Source organism: Camelina sativa, chromosome 9 (genome assembly GCF_000633955.1).
Source record: "Camelina sativa cultivar DH55 chromosome 9, Cs, whole genome shotgun sequence".
Lineage (NCBI taxonomy): Eukaryota > Viridiplantae > Streptophyta > Magnoliopsida > Brassicales > Brassicaceae > Camelina > Camelina sativa.
In genome coordinates this window covers 7788415-7813361 of record NC_025693.1, presented here as the reverse complement: position 1 = coordinate 7813361, position 24947 = coordinate 7788415, and the positions used below count along the sequence as shown (strand labels likewise).

Below are 24947 nucleotides of genomic sequence, written 5' to 3'. Positions count from 1 at the left end.
TCAAATAACCAGCAATCCTAAACAATGTTCTAGGACTCAACTCTAGCAACCTAACAGGAGCCAGACAACCAAGCGAACCACTAGAACATCCTCCTCTTCATCGCCTTGTTTCCACGATCACACTTTGCCTTTACCTGTACCACAAACACATATTGAGATGCATGAGTATTTGATAAACACTCAGTGAGGCAATCCTCCCATCTACTGGGCTATACACACAAGCAACAATGATTCCAAAGTTCCAAAACAAGCATCAAACAAACACACAAACCAGGAAATCAAACATCGTCTCGCTGGAAGGGAGGTGTCGACCGACACCAGCCTAGTGTCGACCGACACTGGCCTTGGTGTCGACCGACACTACTCCACAATATCGATCGATGCCCAACTTGCTGGTGTCGATCGACACTCCCTCTGCAACTGCGATCCGCGCGAAGTCGAGAGTTGAATCTCGCTCCCAAATCACCACCAAAACGTCCAATACTCAAAACCCAAGCTTTTACATCCGTAGGAACCTGTATCAACCAATCCCAGCAAGAAAAACACACAAACAAGCAATAACAAGCAAGAACAAGGGAATCAAAGGCTTAGATTAGCCATGGTCATGCACTCACCTCTTTGCAAGAAGATTCTGACCAATAAGAACGAATTCCCTCACTCCTAGCAAGCTTTTAGCACCTTCCCAGCCTTAGATCTCCCAAGAACAGCAAGGAATCTCACCAATCTCTCTCAAAAGCTCAAGAACCAACTCTCTATTTTGTTTTTCTCTAAAAGCGGCCAAATAACACAAAAACACGACCCTAGGTCGTTTTCCCTCTTTTACAACTCGATTTTAGGGATTTCCTAAACCAACCACGCAAACCGGACGATTAAAATCGAACCGACCAAACCGACTACAACTAGTGTCGATCGATCGACTGCCTCACCAAAATACCAATAAAAGGTTTGCGGGTGTTACAAATTCTTTCTATCTATACTAATCATGATTAGTTACTTAAATTTTGTTTAGGAAATATTGCAAAATTTAAACTAAATAATTATTTGATTTTATCTAATTGTATTAAATTGATTTGTTATTCCCGTAAATATCTCACAATATAAAACCAAATCAAATATGTTTATATATATATATATATATATATTTTTCGATTTTAATTCTTTGATTATTATGGAAGCAAACTTTAAATAGCTTTCAAAGATATTGAGTAATTATCGTTTCTATTTATATGGCTGTAGAATTAAATTGCTATTTCATTATATATTAAACAAAATTGATTAAATTCATTTTTTTTTATAAAAAATCTGCTTGAATATGCATTTATAACTAATTCTTTCAATCATATTATACACAATCCGAATACAAATATTTCGGGTCAATCCGAGATCCGCGCGTTTTCAAGACTTAATCTAATGGCATTACATGTAATATTCTCTAACTCTATGTCTACTTAATTAAAAATATTTTCCCTTTAATAGTATAGTATATACTAAGATTTTCATATTTTTATAGTTTTTTCCATATGTATTAAGATGAATTAATTATCATAGTTTTTTTTTGTTAAGAAAATTTGAAAATCTAAAATAAAAGATAATATGCAAATATTAAATTGTTGACAAAAAAATTCAGATATTACATTACATTTCTAGAAATATTTCAAAATCTAGAACCATTTACGTTATAACTACAATTTCAAATTTAATAATTTGCTTTTATGGTAACTACTTTAAACCATTTCCAAAAATATCGGATAATCTTAATCTTATAATTAATTTCGTAATTATTGTTTCCATAAATATTAGATTTTGGACTAACAGTTTTTGTTTACCATATCTTGTTTATTTTTTATTTTTAATTATATAAGCAATTGGACCTGTTTCGTAACATGGATATATGATATATGTATTTTAAAAAAATTTCTGATTTATACTCCCCAATTAATAGTATAGACTAGGTTTGGACCCGCACATACATGCGGGGTTGATTTCAAAAACTAAGTTTGCGATCAAATTTGCAATATTTTATGTATGTGTTAGATTATGTTGTAAGCGTATTTTATATAAATATTATTGACATTCATGGTCTAAACTCGTCGATTTGTTTTTAATTCGGTATAGAAAAAAATGATATGATTGTTTTTATTATTATTAGTGGCAAATTAAAAAAAAATAGTAAGAGAAAGGTGATATGTTTAAAGTTTAAACACGTCTATTCCCTTCCTGTGGACTATCAAACCGTTTCATCCCAAACCGGAAATAACCGAAAACCTGTCCCAGACCGGAACTAACAGAAAACCCATCCCATACTGGAACTAACAAAAAACCCGTCTCGTCTCGTCCCGGGTTGGGTACGGATTTACCTATAAAACTCTATTGGTTTTTATTTTCTAATATCTGTGGGTTCGGGTTAGGGTCAGGGTTGGATAATACGAGTATCCGTTTGGGTATCCATCATAACCCGAATATATAAATATATTAAAAACTATTTATAATATTTAGCATTAATATAATTCAATTACCCAAAATTTTAATTATAATTTTGAATATTTCAATTAGTTTCAAACCTAAATATCAAAAATAATCAAAATATCTAAAATTATTTCTTAGATAAGTCAAAGTTTAGCTAAATTGATTTAAATTTAATTAATTTTTTTTGTACGATACTCGAACCGAACCGAACCTATATATCAAAAAATAACCAATGGTTCTATTTTCCTAAATCCGTTTATGGTTGTTTTGTTTGATATGTGTAATAATGTATTCTTACAACTGAGAAAGAAAAAGAACAAAGTCTCGACAAATTGGTTTTAAAAAAAATACAATATGGACAATTTTACCAAAAATTAGAAACTGTAAGTTTTTAAAAGGAAGAGGTCAAGATGCGATTCTTCAGTCTTCCTTGTCAATCAATCTCCCAAGAGAACGCCACTTGAAAAATATGAGAATTATTTCTAACAATTGATTTCAGATTCTAAGCTATTTATTTTTTACTGTTTATTTGATTATGTTACGGGATTTCTTTTAGGTCTATATTCTTGTTTTATAGATAGTTTTTTAAGTCCATGCATGGAATAAACAAAACAATGTATTCAAAGTCGGATCAAAGCTCATGATCCACACCCAAAGCAAGGCTTCCGATTCGACTGTAGCAACTTTTCTATCACCATTGTTGATTAGGTTTTTCCGATATCCAGAATTTCTAATGGCTTTGATACTATATCTGTTGAAGCAGAAAATAACATAATAGATATTTTAATAGAACTAAATATATAAAGTTGAGAATCGAACCAAACTCTTTTGGTCACAAAGGTCCCAAGAGCATTTCACATTTTCTTGATTCAATCCTTGCTACATACATATAATCACACAAAGTAAATAGGCATTATCTATGATGATTTATGCCAAGCTAAATAATTATGATTTACAGAATTTCCCTAGACTTCGCCAAATCTTCTCATACGGAGTAGCCATTTTTATTGTTTCTGCCAGAGACGGAGAGATTATTTGCAAAGTTTGAGGTATTATTGTTCTTCTACCAGAGCTCCCTTTTATAGAAAATTATTAAGGGTTTTGACTTTTGATAGTAACAAATCTTTTTCATATTGGCAATTCTGGATTTTGTGATTGGTGTGTATGGTGATTGTTATCAATGATTGCGATGATTTGAAAGTTTGGAAGAATTTGTATCAATTAGAATAAGTTACTATAAATTAGGTAGAATATATTACTTGCACAACGTTTTTTATCTTCATGATAATATCAATGAAGATCCGACTGAATTATTTATTTATTTATTATTTTTTTTTTTTCAACCAAACATTAATGAATTAGAAGATAACTCCGAGATTGGTTGTCCAAACCGGAGGAAAAGAGTTTACAAAAGAAATCTCTGAAACTAAGATCCTTGAAAACCGAGCTAAACAATCTGCTCTCACATTAGACTCACGAGGGATTCTGTCCAGCGTGAAGGATGGAAATGATGATCGGAGAAGAGAAAAGTCCTCCAGTAAAATCGAGAAGGCGGGCCAATCTTCGGGCTTCTGCACCATTGCGATCAATTCTGCACAATCCGTCTGAAAAGCTTGACAATCTACTCTCGCCGCCAACAATGACTCCATGGCCCAGATCAAGGCTTGCAGCTCCGCATGTAAGAGAGTAAGACCACGTCTTTGGCTCCAGGCTCCCAATAGAATTGTCACATCGTCCCCATTGCAAAACCACCACCCCAATCCCTGTAGAGCATCCGAGTATTTCCATGAACCATCAATCTGACAATGGATAGTTGGCTCCCTAACTTCCACAGAATCCGGAGGATTTAAATAATTATCGGAAAAGGATTTAGCATCATCCCACAATAATTTGTCATTTATCGCCTAGTTTAAAATTTCTGTCGGATCTGCCTCCAGACCCTGGAAAACCTTTTTATTCCTATCTTTCCATACCGACCACATGATCCAAGGGAGTCGACCAGAAATAGCTGACATCCCGGGCTGCGCTGCCGCCCTTCAATAAATAAAATCCAGATTCGCATAGATTGATGCATATGGGAAAGCATCTGCTTCCAGTGATAAAGGAGACAACTCCCAAACCCTCTGTGACCGCGGACACTCGAAAAGAGCATGATTGATGGTTTCCGGTTCTAGGCCACACCGCTTACACAGAATATTACATCGGACACCGCGATATGCTAGCCGTTCCAATACAGGAAGAGTTCCAGAAGCAACCTGCCAAAAGAAATATTGGACTTTGGAGGGAACCTCAAGCTTCCACGCCTGGGCTCGAAGAGCCGTACATGTAGGTCCGATTTCCACTTCCCTTAACAATTCCCTTGCTAACCAATAACCGGACTTCACCGAATACTTGCCGGACTTGGTATGATGCCAAACTAAGGAGTCTGGTTTGTTAAATTTACTCACCGCAATGCTCTGAATAATCGGTATATCCTCCGGGTCAAAAAATTCCTCTAGAATAGGTAAGTGCCAATCCTTTGTAGATGGATTAATTAAGTGATTAACCATCAAACTTGGAAGCAGTAATCGACCGCGACCATTAGCTGGTCTTGAGCGAATATCCGGTAGCCACGGATCACGCCACACCGAGATAGCGCAGCCCGAACCTACTGCCCATCTCGCACCTTGTTCCACTAGTGCCTTAGTTGAGTAAATGCTCCGCCATGCAAAGGAAGGAGAATATGGTTTCTTTGCCAAAAGAGGGTGTTTATTCCTAAAGTAACGTCCGCGCATTACCCGAGCCATTAAGGAATTCGGATAATGGATAAGATGCCAATACTGTTTTGCTAACATAGCGTCATTAAAAAATTCTAAAGCCCGGAATCTGAGACCCCCTTCACACTTATCTTGACACATTTTATCCCATGCAACCCAATGCATACCCCGAGCTTTATCATTCGACTTCCACCAGAAACTAGAAATAGCACTCGTTAATTTGGAAGTCAACTCCTGCGGTAATTTCTAACACGACATAACATGAGTAGGGAGTGCAGTTGCCACTGATTTAATCATAACCTCCTTACCCCCCTTCGACAAAAGCTTTGCAGACCAACCGTTAACTCGGTCATCCAACCGATCCTTAACATAACTAAAAACCTTGGTTTTCGAACCCTGGAGACTTTCCGGGATACCCAAATACGAACCCATACCGCCTTCTGTAGAAATACCAATAACCAATTTTAACTGAGATCGTAAGTCAGATGGGACTTTTTTACCAAACATAATAGAAGATTTAGCCAGGTTAACCTCTTGTCCTGAGGCTTTCCCATAATCTCCTATTATATCCATTACTTTCCTACATTCAGTTGCCTCTGCTTTACAGAAAAACAGACTATCATCAGCAAACAACAAATGTGAAATGGTAGGACTATCACGGGCAATCGTGATACCCGTTATTTTTTCTTCCCGTTCGGCTTTCTTAATGTTTGCTATCAAGACCTCCGTACAAAGAATGAACAGATACGGCGACAGGGGGTCCCCCTGACGTAGACCCCTATGGGGGAGAATACAGCCCCTGGGCTGCCCATTCAATAAAACCTGGTAAGACACAGAAGAAACACACCACATAATCCATGAAATCCATTTCCTGGTAAAGCCGAATTTGACCAAGACCGCCTAAAAAAATCCCACTCAACTCGATCATATGCCTTACTCATATCCGTTTTGAAAGCCAGAAACCCCGTCTGACACCGTTGATTGGTATTTAGACCATGGAACATCTCCTGAGCAACAAGAATATTATCGGTTATTAAGCATCCAGAGACAAAGGCCGACTGAGTTTCGGAGACCAATAGAGGTAATAACCTTTTTAACCGGAAACATAATACTTTAGAAATAATTTTATAACTGACATTACAAAGACTAATGGGTCTGAACTCCGCCATCCGCTGCGGTCTGTCAACCTTAGGAATAAGACAAATATTTGTCTCGTTTAATCGAGGATCAAACCGATCCTTCCTGAAAAAATTCCGAACTAAAGCCACCAAATCCCCTTTTAAAGAGGACCAAAATCGTTGAAAGAATAAAGCAGTCATGCCATCAGGACCTGGTGTTTTCTCCGGGTGCATCGCAAAGAGAGCTTTGCAGACTTCCGCTTCAGAAATATCCCGAGTAAGATCCCTATTCATACTCTCCGTGATTAGAGGATTAATCTCTTGTACCATCTCCGAAATCCCATTGCCAGCCGACTTCTGAAAGAGATCATCAAAGTACTTGGTAGCAATATGCTCCATACCCGAGGGTGAATCTGTCCAGACATTATCCATGTCGAATAGACCCACAATCCTGTTTCTCACCCGCCGTTGCTTAGTGGAAGCATGAAAATATTTAGTATTTTTATCTCCAACCCTAAGCCAGAATTTCCTGCTTTTTTGTTGCCAATAAATTTCTTCATCGTGGTACGCCTCTTTTGATTTCCTTTCAATGTCCCGGATTTCCCCTTGAGAAATTGAATCATCCATTTTAGCCTCTTGTAGGGCCGCCTTTAAGGAAGAAATAAGCACCGGAGCGGAGCTTATATTGTTCTTTCGCCACCAAGAAATTGAGTTCCTGCAATTCCTTATCTTATCCACAAAACTAGAGATGCAAAAATTCCTTGTACGATTCCACCCAGCCTCAACTGCCCCTGCAATACCTTCCTTACCCAGCCACCGTTTATCAAAACGAAATTGCCTAAGTCGTCGCCGCTCCCTCTTCAGACAAGTCGCCAAGATCGGACTATGATCTGAACCAATCATCTCCAAATAATCAACCCTCGAATTCGGATATAATCCATGCCAATCCTCGTTACCCACGGCTCGATCTAATCGACAACGGACCACTTGATTATTACACCGGTTTCCCCTCCAGGATAATTATTCCCCATAACAAGGAAACTCAAGCATCCCACAATGACGAAACATTGAATTAAAAGGTACAAAAGAAGAGACATGAGGCAAAGCACCCCCTTGCTTCTCATGATTCCCAACTAATTTGTTAAAATCACCAATCAATAACCAAGGATCAATTTGGAATGACCCTATATCAATCAACATATCCCAAACTTCCTGTCTGTTCTGTGGAACAGGATCACCGTAAACAAAGGACATAAAAATCAACTGTTGACCGATGTATGCTTGTGTATAGGGCTGGGCAAAATAACCGATAACCAAATAACCGACCGAAACCGAACCGAAAAAAACTAAACCGAACCGAACCGAACCGAACCGAACCGACAATTAAATGGTTAACCGAAATATCCGAAAACCTAGAAGATATCAAATATTATATACTTAATATTATGCAAAACTATAAAATAAACTTAAAATATAAATTATTTCTAGATTCAAAACAATTAAATATTTTAAATAATCAATATATGTAAATGTTATTATTTTGAATTTACAAAGTTAAATACTATTTTGTAAAATTGAATCCATATTTTTCCCTTTTTTGTATTTTTGTTATTGTATATTTGGTTAATTTTGGTTATATTCGGTTAGTTTTGGTTATATTTGGTTTATTTGGTTAATGTTAATATAATTTATGTTAGTTATGGTTATTTATTTAAATAACCAAACCGAAACCGAACCGAAAGAAACCGAACCGAACTAAACCGAAATTTCAAAAATATCCAAATGGTTACTATATTACTATATCCAAAATAACCGAAACCGAATACAACCGAACCGAAACCGAATGGTTAACCGAATGCCCAGGCCTACTTGTGTATCAATAATACGATTATTATCATAAATAACTGAGAGTTTTATATCATCCATAAAAAATAAAGCAAGCCCACCGCTAGTCCCGCGGGGATCAACAGTATACAAATTATTATAACCAAACTTATTCTGCAATTTTTGTAAATAAGAAAAACATTTCTTTGTTTCTGATAAAAATAAAATGTCTGGTCGATGTTTCTTCCACAAATCTCCCAAATAACTTTCTGTCAGATCAACCCCTATGTCCTGACAGTTCCAGCTCAAGATCTTCACGTTCTAGCCGGCGGTTTCGGGAGAGCCCCCATCCCTTTTTCTTTCTTGCCTAGACGACCACCATCTGTTGGCTTACCGCCCACTGTAGAGGTCCCCGGTTTCCCCAAAACCTTCTGTTTGTTAGTATCACCTGCAGGTTTAGACAAAGCCTTAGCAAGTAAACGTTTCCCGGGCAAAGCCGAAACCGAGGTAGCTAACCTAGAACCGGTAACACCTTTTCTAACATAAGGACTAATTATCCTCTTCTTATTACCACTTTTCTCCCCTAAAGTAAAAGCAGCCAAAGAACTATTAATCACCCCTACATCAAGCTCAACCGGGTTAGAAGTAGAGGAGTTATCTTGCTGAACCCCACTAGGATCATCCGGAATATCAGTTTTCTGATCAATTTGAAGCTCGGTTACTTGAACCAATTGAAACTCGGCCTCCTGAACCTGCGGAGCACTTTGTTCCTGGACCGCCTTGAGGTCATCTTCAACATTATCATTGAACTCACCATCATTGAACATTATCATTGAATTATTTATTTTTTATCCGAATGATTTTATAACTGATGACTTAACACACATAGGATCTGCGTCCCCCACCTATCAAGATCTGAGTCACTTATTCTAGATCCGAATTACTTTATAACTGGCAAGTTAAAGTATCGAATTTTTCTCTTAACTACCCTTGTTCTGATTTTATTTTACTTTTACACATAATCGATTTTGCTAAAGGAATTTAATGGAATATTTCTGTTTATTTCCAAAAATCTTTGCTTTGTACTCCCCAATTAATATTATAGATTTATTTTTTAGTTAATGCATATACAATATGTTTGAATTTATATGGATGATTAGATTTGGATAATGAATTAATTGTCTAGATTTTGCAATTCCTATTAAGCCGATGACAGTAAATATATAAGGTTAGTTTTAGAAATAATTCTTAAATTTTAAATATTTGGTAAACTAATTACTGATTTATTTCAAGATTTCTTACAATAAATCATCTGTTTAAATTAAAGTTAAGTTATTTTCATATATACTACTCGAAATTAATTAGATACAGTTGTTATGGAAATCTTGTTAAATTAAAAGTTTTATTAATTGTGAAAATCTTTTATTATTTTATAAAATTTTAATAACTATATAAAATTCAAGGAATTGTTAATATAAATAATTACATTTTTATTATAATATTTAAAATTGTCATTTTGTAATCTTATTGGTGTAGTTTTTTTAATAGTGACGGTATGTCAAATATTTGAATTTATTACTTGTAATTAATATAGTTTTATAAAATATGGAAATATATCATTTATAGTTAATATAGTTTCCTAAAGTATTGGAATATTTTAAATCGAATATAGCACACGACTAATTGTTTTTAAAAAACTAGAAATGTTTAATATTTAATTTAGAATTTTTTTTTGGAAAACTTCATATTTTCGAAATTAATTATATGTCCATATCCAAGATTAGATCTGGAATCTAAGTATTTATAGTTATAATCAATTATAAAAAGAGTTAATCATTTATTTCTTTAATAATTGTTACCATTGTTTTAGGGAAGGGGTTTTTTTTTAATTATGTAAGTAAGTTGGTTTATTTGGCAACATAAATATATGTTATGTTTTTTTTTTTATTCCTATGTGTGCTCTCCAATTAATAGTACAGATATAGTAGTGGTTACGTTAAGCAGCACTTAGAAACTATTTATTTCTAATGACGTGTAATGCAATTACCGTAAGTTAGGAGCCTAGATATTATGTTTTTCGATGCATCATACACATTTTTCTCCAGGAAAAATAAGAGACAAAGAAAAAATATAAGCGTCATATATCAAATAAATATGTTGGTGGTTGGACAAACAAAAAATCCCTATCTCATAGACATATATACCAATAAATCTAAATAGGTTTCCAATGAACACAAACAAATACTGTAGTAGATTACTCTATTACTCTTTGTCAAACAAATCAAAGATTCAGTCTCTTAAAAAGTAATCCAAATTATAGTAAAATCTTTGTAAATTAATAACATTGGAAGTATGAGATATCGATATTTTATTAACTATGTAAGGATCTATTGTATGCATAAGTAAATTTTATGCTATCTAATAGTAGAAAAAAACATCTATACTATTAAAAGGGAAGTATTTTTAATAAGTAGACATAGAGTTTGAAATTATTACAATAAAATGCCACTAAAATAAGAATAAGGATATGTATATTCCTTGAAGCCAAACAGAAATAATTAATGATAAATTGTGGAACCAAACATAAAATATTATATCTATCTATACATTTTTGGAGTACAAATTTGTATCCTTCTTTTTGTCACCTGGGTCGGGATTTTTTCAAATTTTTAACAGATTTGGGAAATCGGATCTTCCTTATTTGGAGTACAACTTTCTGTCCCATTTTTTCTCACGGGTCGGTTTTTTCACCTTTTAAACCGATTAGGTATATCGGATCTTCCCAAAATAATAGACCTACTTATTACATTTTGCATTTTACATCTAATACAATCGTAACAATTTATTATTGTGATTACTCTTTCCTAAAAAATTGGCAGTACAAATCAAATCAAATCCTATAAGAATCATAAGAAAATATGTTGCACGGGGTTATTGATTCTTATCTTTCTTTATATGTCGCAGATTTTTAACGGTTATACTAGATTTGGACCCGTGTTACAGCACGGGTTGAAATACATTTCATTATTTTTAAAATATTATACATATAATTGTTTATAATATTATTTGGATGCAATTCATGCAAACAATTTTTATGGTAAATATCACTCATGGAATATAAATCTATTATGTGAGTCTTATATTGTTAATTTTAATCCGTGCTAGAGTATATAAAATTTTTTCACCCGTGCTAGAGTGTTTCCAGCAGCTTTCGTGCTAGAGTATATAAAAATTTAACCCGTGCTAGAGTATGTAAGTCTTAAAATTATAATATAAAAAAAAAAATTCAATCCGTACTCTAGCACGGGTCCTAATTTTTATTGAACGTTGTGGTTTATCAATAAAATCTGTGGAAAGTAAATTTGTAATATTGTGTTTAAAGATCTTTGGAACAACTTGATATAGGACTAAAATCTTCCAAAAATACAGTTTGGAATATCCATGATTTTATTTGTTACAATTAATATATCAACTATCAATTTAGAATATTCCCAATTAAGGTTGCACCCAATATTTAGGTGTAACCGATTAATATATGAATTAATCTATAACCTATTTTTAACCATTTGTAACCATTTATTAAAAATAGAAAGTCTATAAAAACTATGTTGTGTACTTCCCTTTTATTAAAAAGGGGATATTTCTATATCTTACCCTTATTATAATAAATGTTAACATATTAAAATTTACAGGTGGTAAGCTATGTTCTGGGAGTCTTTAATTTAATTTGTGCAACATATTTGCATTAAATTACTTTCTGCAATCCAAAAATTATATTAAGCAAATTTACATAAAATAAATTAAAATATTTGGAAACCTCTACATGTATATAGTTCAGCAAATTCATAAATATATATATATAGTTAGTTTGATTAAAAAATACTAAAAACATATAATGTATATATATCCAAGTTACATATGTAATTATTTTGAAACTACAACATATAACTTTGCCAATTGTATGAAAACAAATAGTGGAAGAGCAATTTAGAAAAAGGAAAAAAAAAACAATTGCCCCGTGGTGTACCACGGGGTAAATCATAGTGTGATACGTTTAGGCAACAAAATCGGAAGCAAACATATTGGATTTAAGTGTAGTAGCCAAACATATATTAAATGAATTAACACATAAAAATCGGAAACAACAAATGTGGTAACAAAAAATCTTCGCACGTAATTAGCGTAAATACCATTAACACTAAACAAATCTACCCACGTAATTAGTACGTCAACCATTAATGTAATATATAACAATTCAAATTATATTGTTACGATTAGGAGATTACAATCTTAGAATATCTTTCCTAAAAAAAATCCGTTAATAAAATATCATCTTTGACAATTTAAACATAATTTCGGATAGTTAACATATTTTAAACGATTACAAAATATTAAACATAATTTCGAATAGTTAACATATTTTAAACGATTACGAAATATTCTTATACACAAAATCTTAGCAACTTACCAATTATTGGTATATTCCTTAAAACATGTCTTACTACTATAAATACATGAGACGAAAGGAAGGTGTAACTCATCTCGAATACTGCAAACCGTCTACAATTGTAAGCGTTCCAAAAAAAAATGGCTGCAAACAATGATTTCATAAACCTTGCTAACATCAAGCATTTTAAGATGACTTGGAATATAATGTGTGAAAATTGTATACAGTTGGAGGCAGTATACAATTTTTTCAAGAGAAACCTTGGAAATGATAAATGATACTCGCTGATGTTGATGTGAGAATACATTAGAAAATTAAGTTTAAAAAGAAACACAGCATTAATAGATGAAATGAATTTTATTCTATTTTTTTTTTTAATCTTCTATATGTGTGTTCACAACTTCTCAATTTCCAGGATGGAGTACAGATAAAAAAATATCAAACAATTAGAGAGGTTTTTGGTTAAAGTCGATTGGAAAATATTTGAGAAGAATTATGTTTTTTGTTTGCAAGTCTTCTCTTTAATTACAGATTTAAGAGGCAATGGCAGATGCTATCATCATCATAGTTGGAAGATTTTTTCAATCAATTCTCTATGTTGAAATGATACCATCTACATTGGACATGATAGCTGTAAGGTTCACAAGGTTTGGTTAAACATTTTTTCATTTTCTTATGCTACTTTTATAGCTAGCCAGCTAGCCGTTGTATATCATTTGCTTAAAAATGTGATTAGCCTAACTTAAGATACACTAATCATGTTAAATTGTTTTCTGAATTTTTTCTAAAACAGGTTGATAAGGAAAATCTCGAGAATCAAACAATAAATGCTGAAAGAGTCCCAAAACATGTTTTTAAAGTTTTGTCATGGATATTTAGTATTAATTCAAATCTATTATGATTAGTTTTTAAATTAGAAGTTAAAGGATTAAAATTCTAATCTCTTATTTTTTTTGGAATGGCGGGTGTTTGCATATGCTTTCTCTTGCCTTACTTCATACTGCTTATCTTTTAGTCTAACTTATTAACATGACAAAAAAGAAACTAATTTTGTTATTGTCTTCCAATAAAAAAGGGTATGTCGTATATTTGACGGCAAAAAAAAAAGTGTATTACTGATGTTCATATATTTTACCTTGTTTTCCCTTAGTATATTCACATCTTTTGTATCTTTTACCATCCATTTTAACCATTATTGCATAGCTTTAGGACAGATCATGCATTAGAGTTTAGTTGCATTGCATTTGCATCTTTTCATGCATAAACAGGTGATTTTGGAGCTTAAGGAGTATGGAAGCAATGGAGGAGAGATGTGAAGCAATCATGAGGAGGAAACAAGGGAGTTAAGGCTGAAACAACAAGGTCCGGAGTCCAACTCGACCGCACACTCGACCAGACACTCGACCGTGTGCTGAGGAGGACTCGACCGAGTGGAGATTGCACGTGAGAAGCCAGCTCGACCCCTAGCTCGACCGAGCACAGGTCGAGTTGACCGAGCCGTTGACTGCTTTGACTTTTTCTATTTTTAGGGCTTCCACTTCCCCACTATATAAGACCTTGTACCTGCAGCCACCAAAGTGTCCAGCTTTTTAGATATTCCCAAAAACCTAGTTTTTACCTTTTTTAGCATTATTCCTTTTGCATTTTATTAGATTTTGTACTTGTTTAAGAAAACTCTTAGATTCTTCAATATTGTTGGTTCAATAACTTTCTTAATATTGAGAATTTGAGTTTCATCCTTTGATTAATATTGAAGATCTCAGTTTTATCTTTCTAATAATGCAAGTTTCAATATTTTCTGGGTTTTTGATTTGTTTCATCATGTCTTGTTGTGAGTAGTCTTCTTAGGATCTTGAGGATGGGTTAGGAAGGATTGATCTTGTGGTTTATGTGATTTGGTCAAGCTTGATTGTTGTAGATCTCTTCTAGGCTAGATGTTCTTAAGGCTGATCCTGAACTGAGAGGTTAGGATCTGATTTCAAGCTTCTTAGCATCACACCAATGTTTAAGAAGCATAGATAAGGCTAGATCTAGAGCTTACCATTAGGCTTGCTAAGAGATTAGAGGTCTTGTTTGGTTTGAGATGTATTGCTTAATGCCTGCTTGTGTAGATTCTTTACTGTGTGAGAACAAGTCTAGAATTGCATAGGTTTGATTGTTTCTTGACCATGAGAGTGGGAGAAACTTGTCTTAGATTTATATGTCTAGAGGTTAGCTCAAAGTTTGCTTGAGATTTGTTGACCAAGTTAGATAACCACAATGATTAGTTCATCCCATGAATCCATCCTCAGGACCTTCTTTGTTTATTGATTTTAAAGTCTTAATCCTGTTGCTTGCTTGTTGATTGATTCGTATTTGCATTGCTCTGTTTTTATTGTGTTGCTTTGTTTTCCGGATTTAGCCAACTCGACCTCTCACTCGACCTACACTCGGTCGAGTGCTTGCTCGAGTTCATCCCCAGAACTCTTGTTTATGATTTGTGATTGTCCTGTTTCATTCCTGTTTCATTTCAGTTGCATTCATTTGGTTTTCAGTTCATTGATTGTCTTGCATTAGTTCATTAGTAGGAGTTTCTATTTCTGTTCTTGCTTCATTACTGTTTCAATCATTCTGTTTCATTTGCATTTAGTTCTTAGTTCTTGTAGTTTATTTTCTGCATTTTACATTTTCCATCTTAGGATTGTTAGTGACAAGCAATCTTTACATTTGTCTTAACTTAGATTCATATGCACATCTTAACTGTTCACAAACACTCATTTAGGATTGATACCTCTTGTACTGCAATAGTATAAGGAGAATTGAAACACCCATCCATCATTCCATTCATATCACCATTGCTTACATTCATCATCATTCACCACCACACAAATATTCTTGTTTCAATTTGGCGCCGTTGTCCATTTGAGTGTGTTTTTGTGACATTTAGGATCCATATTAGTCTAAGATTAAGTTCGTTTATACACTTGAATCTTCTGTTGCTGGGTTGAAGTTCCATTTCAGGTACCACTCGACCAAGAACTCGACCACCACTCGACCGAGCAGTGATCGAGCACTTGATCGAGCCAGAAGCCGTGTACATTTGGACACCACCTCCTAGTCGACTTGACCCCCCAGACAAGCCTGAGCTCAATTGTGAACCTGTTCGAGTCTGTACTCGCGTTTGTTGATGCACACAAGGTCTAAAGGGAAAGACAACCTTCAAAGGCCTATTGACAACATCCACAAGTTGCACAAAGGGTTGGGAAATCAGAGAAGAAGGGTAGTTCAAGTTCAGCAAGAGGATTCAGTGATCATGGAGCAACAAGCTAACCATGAGCACAGACCTAGGCACATTGGTGCTGGAGATGCACCCAACACCCACAACCAAAGGGCTGGAATTGTGCCTCCAACTGTAGCAAACAACAACTTTGAGATCAAAAGTGGACTGATCTCCATGATTCAAGCCAACAAGTTTCATGGGTTGCCAATGGAGGATCCACTTGATCACCTTGATGAGTTTGACAGAATCTGTGGTCTAACCAAGATAAATGGAGTGAGTGAAGATGGTTTCAAGTTGAGGCTCTTTCCATTCTCACTTGGAGACAAGGCACACCTTTGGGAGAAGACTCTTCCTACTGGAGCAATAACCACATGGGATGCTTGCAAGAAGGCTTTCTTAGCCAAATTCTTCTCCAATGCTAGGACAGCTAGATTGAGGAATGAAATTTCTGGGTTTGCTCAAAGGAACAATGAGACCTTTTGTGAGGCATGGGAGAGGTTCAAAGGATATCAGACTCAATGTCCTCATCATGGTTTCAGCAATGAGTCACTCTTGAGTACCTTGTATAGAGGAGTGCTTCCAAAGATAAGGATGTTGCTTGACACAGCTTCTAATGGCAACTTCCTCAACAAGAATGTGGAAGAAGGCTGGGAATTAGTTGAGAATCTTGCTCAGTCAGATGGCAACTATAATGAGGACTATGATAGGACCATAAGGAGCTCCTCAACTGATCAAGAGGACAAATATAAGAAAGACTTGAAGATGGTCAATGAGAAACTTGACAAGATTCTTCTTAGCCAGTCCAAGTCCATTCACTTCATTGGTGAAGAAGAAGCTCAAGTTCAAGAAGGGGAGACTGAGTTTGCTGAGTTGTGCTACATGCAGAATCAAGGAGGATTCAAAGGCTACAACCAAGGGGGTTTCAAGAAGAACAATCTCTCTTATAGGACAATCTCTCTACATGCATACTTACATCCCTAGGTTGGACAACTAAAATTCAAAATAGAATTTTGCGAGAAAGATTTATTTAATTTTCCAGTGAACCCCGCAGTTTTTCGGGTTACTTGCAAGCTTCCGATAATAAACAAAATAAGTAATTATTTATAATATATTATTTTGCAGGTATATATTATCTAATCTATAATATTACAATCTTAATAATAATTTGTAATAGATATGAAATAATTTGTACCAAATGCCCAACTGACATAAGTTCGGGTTATAAACGCTATACCAAATCTCTTACCTATATTTTTTAATTTATTGGACTAAAATATACAATTTAAAATTGATAGATTATTATTTAAACCATGGTTATGAACGAGAAAACAAGATATATATGGGACGAGACATGTTTTCTATCTCGAAATAGATATATCACCTTTTTCTCTTTTTTGTTGTTGTTGTTGTTGTTGTAGCTGTGTTTACTTATAACAAAAATAAATCTGATTATTCTCTTTGTATAAACTGAATTAAAAACAAATCGATTACTAAATTGGTACAAATTCACATTATGAATGTTAATAAGATTAAAAAAAATACGTTTACAAGTATTACCTCGCACGTATATAATATATTGCATACATTACAGTAAACTTAGTTTTTGAAATCAATTCTGCACGTACGTATGGGTCTGAATCTAGTTTATAATATTAATTTTAGTTTATTCATAATTAATATATAATTTTATGAATAGTTTATAAACTTTCTGTAATTTAAATTTAAAAATAAATTTATTTATAATCTTTTTAATTGACTCTATTTAATATATAGAGGATGCTTTATATAAAATTAAGGTGCATTTTCAAAAAAAAAAGCATTAAATACATAGAGATTAGAAATCTTATGATCTGAATCTGAATTAGAATAAAATGAAGGGTGTTTGGTTAGTGGTGTTACTACAACACTAACCAAACAAATTGTGAAAGTGAAAAAAAGCGAAAAAAAAAAACAAATTGTGAAAAAGTTGTGGGAATGTCATAAAAAATTTAGAAAATTATTAATTTATTAGTATATTAATTTGTTGAAATATTAAATTTATGGAGTAATTAATTTTTAGAGATTATAGAATAACCTCGAAAAGTTAGTCAAAGGGAGGAATTAATTAAAAAAACCGAAGGCAGAGACAAAATACGGTGGGCGTCATATATACTCCAAAACCAAAGGGGGACATAATTGTTAAATCACAAAACTATGGTAAACAAATCAAATCAAAAAAGAAAGAAAGACCTTCTTGGGGTCAAGAAGAAAGAAACAATAGTGTGATTACAATACATACATCTTGGTCTTCGTCTCCTCCAACAAGTCTTTTTCTCACCCAAATGGATTCTCGGATTTTTCTCGCATTTTCCCTATGTTTTCTCTTGATTCTTCCTAAATTCTCATCTGCACCTACCCGTTTCTTTACTCGATCGAGTAACAACAACAGGTTTAAGAAGATTACGATGAAATTGATTCGATTGTGTTTTCTTTCGAATTTTGGTTTTGACTCTCAGAGGGTTTTGTTTATTTTGCAGAGATGGGTCTGTGATTAAGATGAAAACGAGTGCTTCTTCTTTTGGTTTTGATCCAACTCGTGTTACTCAACTCTCTTGGACTCCTAGGTTTGTTTTTAGCTTTTGATCTTTAATTTGTTTCTGTTGATTTTGATTTGTGTTTTAACGTTTGTGACTTGGTTTTTTTGCAGAGCTTTTTTGTATAAAGGGTTTCTTACTGATGAGGAGTGTGATCATTTTATCAAATTGGTATAGAAATCTATCAACGTATTCTTAAGTTTTTTGTTTGTGTTTGGTTTTGATTTTGAAGAACTAGTGATGATGGATTTGATTTATGGGTTTAGGCAAAAGGAAAGCTTGAGAAGTCAATGGTGGCTGATAATGATTCTGGTGAGAGTGTAGAGAGTGAAGTACGGACTAGTTCTGGAATGTTTCTTTCTAAAAGACAGGTGAGTTATATATATATATATATATATATATGCTTTACAAGAGATGTTTGAATCCATAGATGAGTCTGTTGGTTATAGTAAAGATTTTGAATGGCTTGTTTAGTGTACAATCAGTTTGAGTTTATGATGTATTCTTTTCTGAGAATGATTGATGTTATGAGGTATAATGTGGCTTTTGTAAGCACTGAATTCGGATAGTTTACTCTACCAATTAGATGGATTCGTTCGCTGTTACCTTGTATATGTCCTGCAACACTGTAGAATTCTGTTTCTTTGCTTAGACACTGTAGTAGCCTGAATGCAAATCTGTCTTGGTTATTCTAGAGGTTGTGTAAGCTTGACTGGTAAGGTTTTGTGTCTGTGCAGGATGATATAGTTTCTAATGTCGAGGCAAAACTTGCTGCGTGGACATTTCTTCCCGAAGGTATTTCTGACCAAATGTTGCCTAATTCTGTTTCTTGCTTTAGCCTTTAGTAGATTACAACTTCTCAACTCTTTTTTGTTTGTTTTTCTGTGTTTCGGATCAGAAAATGGGGAATCCATGCAAATATTGCACTATGAGAATGGTCAAAAATATGAACCCCATTTTGACTACTTTCACGATCAGGCCAATCTGGAGCTTGGTGGTCATCGGATCGCCACTGTATTGATGTACTTGTCCAATGTTCAAAAGGGAGGAGAGACGGTGTTTCCCATGTGGAAGGTAAAGACATATATTACTTCTGGTTCCATAAATTTTCAGGTAATCTTTGGATTTCATATCCTGAGTAGCCTCATTCCAATTTGATTACACATTCTTATAGGGCAAGACAACTCAACTGAAAGACGATAGCTGGACTGAATGTGCAAAACAAGGCTATGCTGGTAAAAACACTGTTTATAGTTTAACATCTATACACATGTAGAATACTCTAGATTATCTTGAACATGCGTTTGGTTTAAAAGTGGAAAATTGATAAAATTTAAAAGCTCAACACAAATAGGGATTGCAGTAGTATGATTCTATGATAGTGAAAGGTATCTCTCGAAAATGGTATATTGCACTATCTGAAAATCTTTCTTTGCAGTGAAACCGAGGAAAGGGGATGCATTACTATTCTTCAATCTTCATCCCAACGCAACCACAGATCCAACTAGTTTACATGGAAGCTGTCCAGTGGTTGAGGGAGAGAAATGGTCAGCAACCAGATGGATTCATGTAAGGTCATTCGACAGAGCGTTTAACAAGAAATCTGGGTGTGTGGACGAGAATAAGAGCTGCGAAAAATGGGCAAAGGAAGGGGAGTGCCAGAAGAATCCAACATACATGGTGGGTTCAGAAAATGACCATGGATACTGCAGAAAGAGTTGCAAAGCTTGCTCATCTTAAGAACAACAACAACAACAAGTAAATCAAAGCTCTTATTAAAAGGATGAACATTTTTGTAGAGAAACATTTCGTCAATAGAATGAAAAATTTAGAACAATATACTAAAAAATAATTCTGAATCTATGTTACTGGTTTCATATTCAGTTATGTTCCCTATGGTTCATAACTAAACCAAATCTTAATAAAAGTCCGTTTATCATCAACCTCAAGCAAGCAATGCATGACAACTGAATGCTGTATTATTTTACAATCAGTAGTAGTGTACATGAGATGATAGTTGTCTAAACTACGTCATGCACTTCGAGACTCTATATTTCTAATGAAGTGTAACAATCATGCAATTACCGTTAATTAGGAGCCTTCGAGCATGAGATCCTCACCTTCTCTCTCTCTTTCTCTCTCTTTAGCCATGTCTCAGAGCTTTTGCATTGCATCACTCTATTTCCATAAAGCCTTTGTTGTTGTACTTTCAGACATTTCTCAGCTTATTCTTCTTCTTCATCTTCTCTCTTGTGTGTGAATACCCAAAAAATGGGAAGGCCACCATGTTGTGACAAATCCAATGTCAAGAAAGGTCTCTGGACCGAGGAAGAAGACGCTAAGATCCTTGCTTATGTTGCTATCCATGGTGTAGGGAACTGGAGTTTGATCCCCAAGAAAGCAGGTTTTTTTCAAGAAAATCTCTGCTTACTTTTAAGATATCTCATCTCCTTATACAAGTCTGACATTTTTTCTTTCTTTCTTTGGTGCAGGCTTGAATCGATGTGGGAAGAGCTGTAGACTGAGATGGACTAATTACTTAAGACCTGACCTTAAACATGACAGCTTCTCTCCTCAAGAAGAAGAGCTTATTATTCAGTGTCACAGAGCCATTGGCAGCAGGTAACGAAGAAACCTAATTGCTAACTAACTTTTTAACAATGAGACAAGAATCTATCAAACTTGTTTTCAACATTGTTAATAATAAACAACTTCTGACTGTTTTCAGGTGGTCTTCGATTGCGCGAAAGCTTCCAGGGAGAACGGATAACGATGTGAAGAACCACTGGAACACGAAGCTGAAGAAGAAGCTGATGAAAATGGGAATAGATCCGGTGACTCATAAACCAGTGTCTCAGGTCGTTTTAGAATTCAGAAACATTAGTGGCCATGGCCATGAAAATGCATCCTTCAAAACAGAACCATCGAACAACTCTATACTCACACAATCCAACTCATCAGCCTGGGAAACGATGAGGAACACAACAATGAGCCATGAGACATATTACAACAACTCTCCTATGATCTTTACTAATCCGGCTTCATCCGAATTCCAAACTACTCCATTCCATTTCTCTAACCACTCAAATCATTTGCTCAATGGAACCACATCTTCATGCTCTTCATCATCATCATCCGCTAGTATCACTCAGCCAAACCAAGGGGCTCAAACACCGGGTACTAACTTCTGCTGGAATGATTACCTTCTCTCGGATCCGGTCTTACCTCAGAACTCTCAGACACAAGTAGTGGGATCCTCAGCTACTAGTAACCTCACTTTTGCGCAAAACGAGCATCATATCAACAGCCTAGCCGAATGCAGCTCTCATAACAACATCGATACAAACGCCTCGGGAACAAGTCATTCCGCAAGTTCATTTGTTGATGAGATATTGGATAAGGACCAAGAAATGCTGTCACAGTTTCCTCAACTCTTGAATGATTTCGACTATTAGATCCTTCTTCTCATTGTTGTTGTTGTTGCTTCTCTTGTAACGGGTTTATGATATTCAAGAACTATGATTTTTCAATAAGTTAAGATCTCTTCTCTTACTAATTAGTAATTACAAGTTTCATGGGATACAATGATGTTTCATTAGTTACAATGTTACATTACATACATTACCCAACTCAAATTAGACACCTTTCTTTTTGGTAAAGGAACTTATCCTCTGGTGGCAAAAGAGGGTTTAACTCAATTTCTATCTTCTAAATGCTTCGAAGCTCTTGACACATTGATTATTTGCAAGCTTTTCAAAGTCGACAAAACTTTTTTTCAGCTATGGCGGTTTTGTTATCATCTCCCATAGTCTCTCCACTAGGAATCAACATCGACACGAATAAGAATCTGGGTGTCTCGTATTCTTCTTTCCCTCAAATTCACCTCTTCAGAATCTCTACTCCACTTCGTGTTCGAAGATCCGTCGTCGTCTCGAGCCGTAAAAGTGTGAACTTTTGCATTTTCTATAAAATCGAACATATAGCAAAAGGTGTGTCTTTTCTTAGTTTATGTCTTGTGGGTATACAGATTCAGGAACTGGTTTAGCAAGCGAGGATAAGAAATTGTTGCTGGAACGATATGGTTATGATGCCAATGATGACTTTGGGTCTCAATCTAAGGTTTGTTTTGTTCCATAATTGTTTCGGTTTGGTTTCTGATAAACTGCTCCGAGCTGAAAATTTCTTACGCATTTGTAGAAGGCGAGAAGGAAAGAAGAGAAAATGAGTGGAAGGAACAGCCAACAAGTAGAAGAAGTTGTTGTAGTACAGCCAAGAACAACTCATAGGTTACTTCAGGTGTGTATATTTGCTTTGTTTCCTTGTCTTGTTTTTTTAAGGGTTTCTGTTGTTTGATTTTCCTCAAATGTGTTAAATTTGTGTGTTTAGGTTCTTGCAGGAACGGCCAAACGAAAGAAATTGCTTTCTCTTAAGGGAATGGATNTATTACATATGGCTTCTTTTGAGAGATCAACTTGCTAGACATGATTATTATATGTATGTACCTTATACATCAATAACCATCTTAAGCATTTCTTCTAATTTAAACAAAACCTNTTTGACTCTTTTTTTATTGTTCTGTGAGATTAACATTCCAAGACTGATTCTTCTCCTCATTATGTAGGCTGCTGGTGGTTGTCCAACGTCTCTACGTCCTGGTAGGTGGTTGGATTTGTACAGTGGTACAGGTTCTGTAGGAATTGAAGCCATCAGTCGAGGATGTTCTGAGGTAACAAAGAAATATTAGTGGCAGGAATGAATTGTTTTTGTATGGTTTTGTATTTGACTTAATTCTCCACAGGCACACTTTGTTGAGATGGATCCTTGGGTTGTTTCAAATGTTTTACAACCAAACTTGGAACACACTGGGTTTGTTGATGCTTCGGTTATACACACTGCTCGAGTCGAAAACTTCTTGGAACGTGCTGATAAAATAGTAGGCATGTCTAGTCTTTAAGATGTTAAACAGTTTTCTGTTTCATAACTTGTTAGTTTCTTGCTTTCAATAGTGTCTATTTGTTAAGATTATTCTTTACTAATCAGGCAAGGATGGAGCATTTGACTATATCAGCGTTACACCACCTTACATGGAGGTAGATTATGGTGTTCTGATGGATCAGATTGCTAAGTCGCCAGCTATTGGAGAAAATACATTTATTGTGAGTAGCTATGTATTTCCCTTCTTAAACTATCTTATAAGGATTTTGGGTCAATGTGTAATACTCATGCTCTTCTGAACAAAATCTGATCTAGTTGGTCGAGTACCCTTCACGAACGACAATGCTTGATTCTTGTGGATGCCTTGAAAAGGTAATTATTTCCCTTTTATTACTTGTTTGATGATTGGGGTTGTATGAATCTTGATGAAACAATATTTCTTACAGATGACTGATCGAAGGTTTGGCCGGACACATCTGGCCATATATGGACCAAAATGGGCTCAGNCATATTTTTAAAGAGATCATAGTTTAAAGTTTATACACATCTCTATATGTTTTGCTGCTAATCGGCTTTTGATAGGAAGGGGAATACTTAACAAGGAAGATAATTATAGCTCCTTTTCACAGGTTTGGTTATTTACTTATGCATTCTTACATTCTCAATTGATTATCTTATTGTTTAAAGGAAACATCCAAGTGATTTAAGATAGNTGGAAACCAATGGTTACATCAAGCCATTTTTTTGGTTAAGAGCAATGAACAGAGGCTAAGATTGAAGAGCTAGTTCATTCCACCGTTTAATAGTAGAGTAAGTTATTTTAAATGTTACTACTGTTCTTGCTTACGTACATATCAAACACTTTGACTTGCAGCATCTGCTTCTGTCACATGATACAAGACATTTTGTTCTGCTTCTGTCACATGATAAAAGATCATTTTGTTTTCATTTCTGTTTCTTCCTGTCACATATTCTTAGAGTGTCAGTTAAATTTTTCCAGGTGATTCTGTCGACCAGTCATCATTTTTGTTTGTTGCCAAGTCCTAAGATGGAAAAAGTTGCAGACTTATGATAATTGTAAAATCGGTAATGGTGTATGTTGCGAGGTGTGTTTGTTACACAGAAATATAGTTGTATGCAGTTGGAGATATAAAGTCAGTTAGAGTTTCTCCTTTTTGTCTATTACATATGGCTTCTTTTGAGAGATCAACTTGCTAGACATGATTATTATATGTATGTACCTTATACATCAATAACCATCTTAAGCATTTCTTCTAATTTAAACAAAACCTTTTACGACAGTGACATAACTGAGGTATGTGTCGAATCATTCTTTCCCTTCTTCTAATTTAATCTATTTTGGTAAACAATTCTTCAATAGAGCATGTAATTTTGAAATCTCTAGAGGGAAATATAGTGGCATGCCTTTGCTCACACAATCACTGTGAGAATCAAATACTATCAGGACACTATCCTGACCATGTGTAAGATCCCTAAATGATATAGAGGAAACAGATATATAGTAATGAAATTGTGGGGACAGGACTGTTTAAATTTTGGCTTTACTAT

At 34.7% G+C, this 24947-nt stretch overlaps 2 protein-coding genes, 1 long non-coding RNA gene and 1 pseudogene across 4 annotated transcripts in view; all 4 read left to right on the top strand.

Moving 5' to 3' along the window:
* Positions 1-20382, top strand: part of LOC104710691 (probable prolyl 4-hydroxylase 7) — a 30844-nt gene extending 10462 nt beyond the window's left edge. Inside the window, exons 1-8 of one of the 2 annotated variants that reach the window (XM_010427326.2) lie at positions 18087-18298; positions 18387-18473; positions 18557-18614; positions 18710-18814; positions 19181-19238; positions 19342-19517; positions 19618-19678; positions 19882-20382. In XM_010427326.2, the coding sequence (XP_010425628.1) occupies positions 18192-18298; positions 18387-18473; positions 18557-18614; positions 18710-18814; positions 19181-19238; positions 19342-19517; positions 19618-19678; positions 19882-20183 (954 nt within the window). In that variant the 5' untranslated portion in view covers positions 18087-18191 and the 3' untranslated portion in view covers positions 20184-20382. Of the gene's footprint in view, positions 1-18086; positions 18299-18386; positions 18474-18556; positions 18615-18709; positions 18815-19180; positions 19239-19341; positions 19518-19617; positions 19679-19881 lie in introns of those variants that run through there. The other variant, XM_019229397.1, reaches the window with a different exon arrangement.
* LOC104710690 (transcription factor MYB35-like) lies at positions 20450-21934 on the top strand. The gene is made up of 3 exons (XM_010427325.2): positions 20450-20847; positions 20936-21065; positions 21172-21934. Exons 1-3 carry the CDS (start codon positions 20715-20717, stop codon positions 21896-21898), a joined length of 990 nt encoding a protein of 329 aa, XP_010425627.1. The 5' UTR covers positions 20450-20714; the 3' UTR covers positions 21899-21934.
* On the top strand, positions 22134-23896 carry LOC104715100 (annotated as a pseudogene).
* LOC109126318 lies at positions 24098-24602 on the top strand. Its single transcript, XR_002033430.1, has 2 exons — positions 24098-24188; positions 24379-24602. It is a non-coding gene; the product is annotated as an uncharacterized LOC109126318 (long non-coding RNA).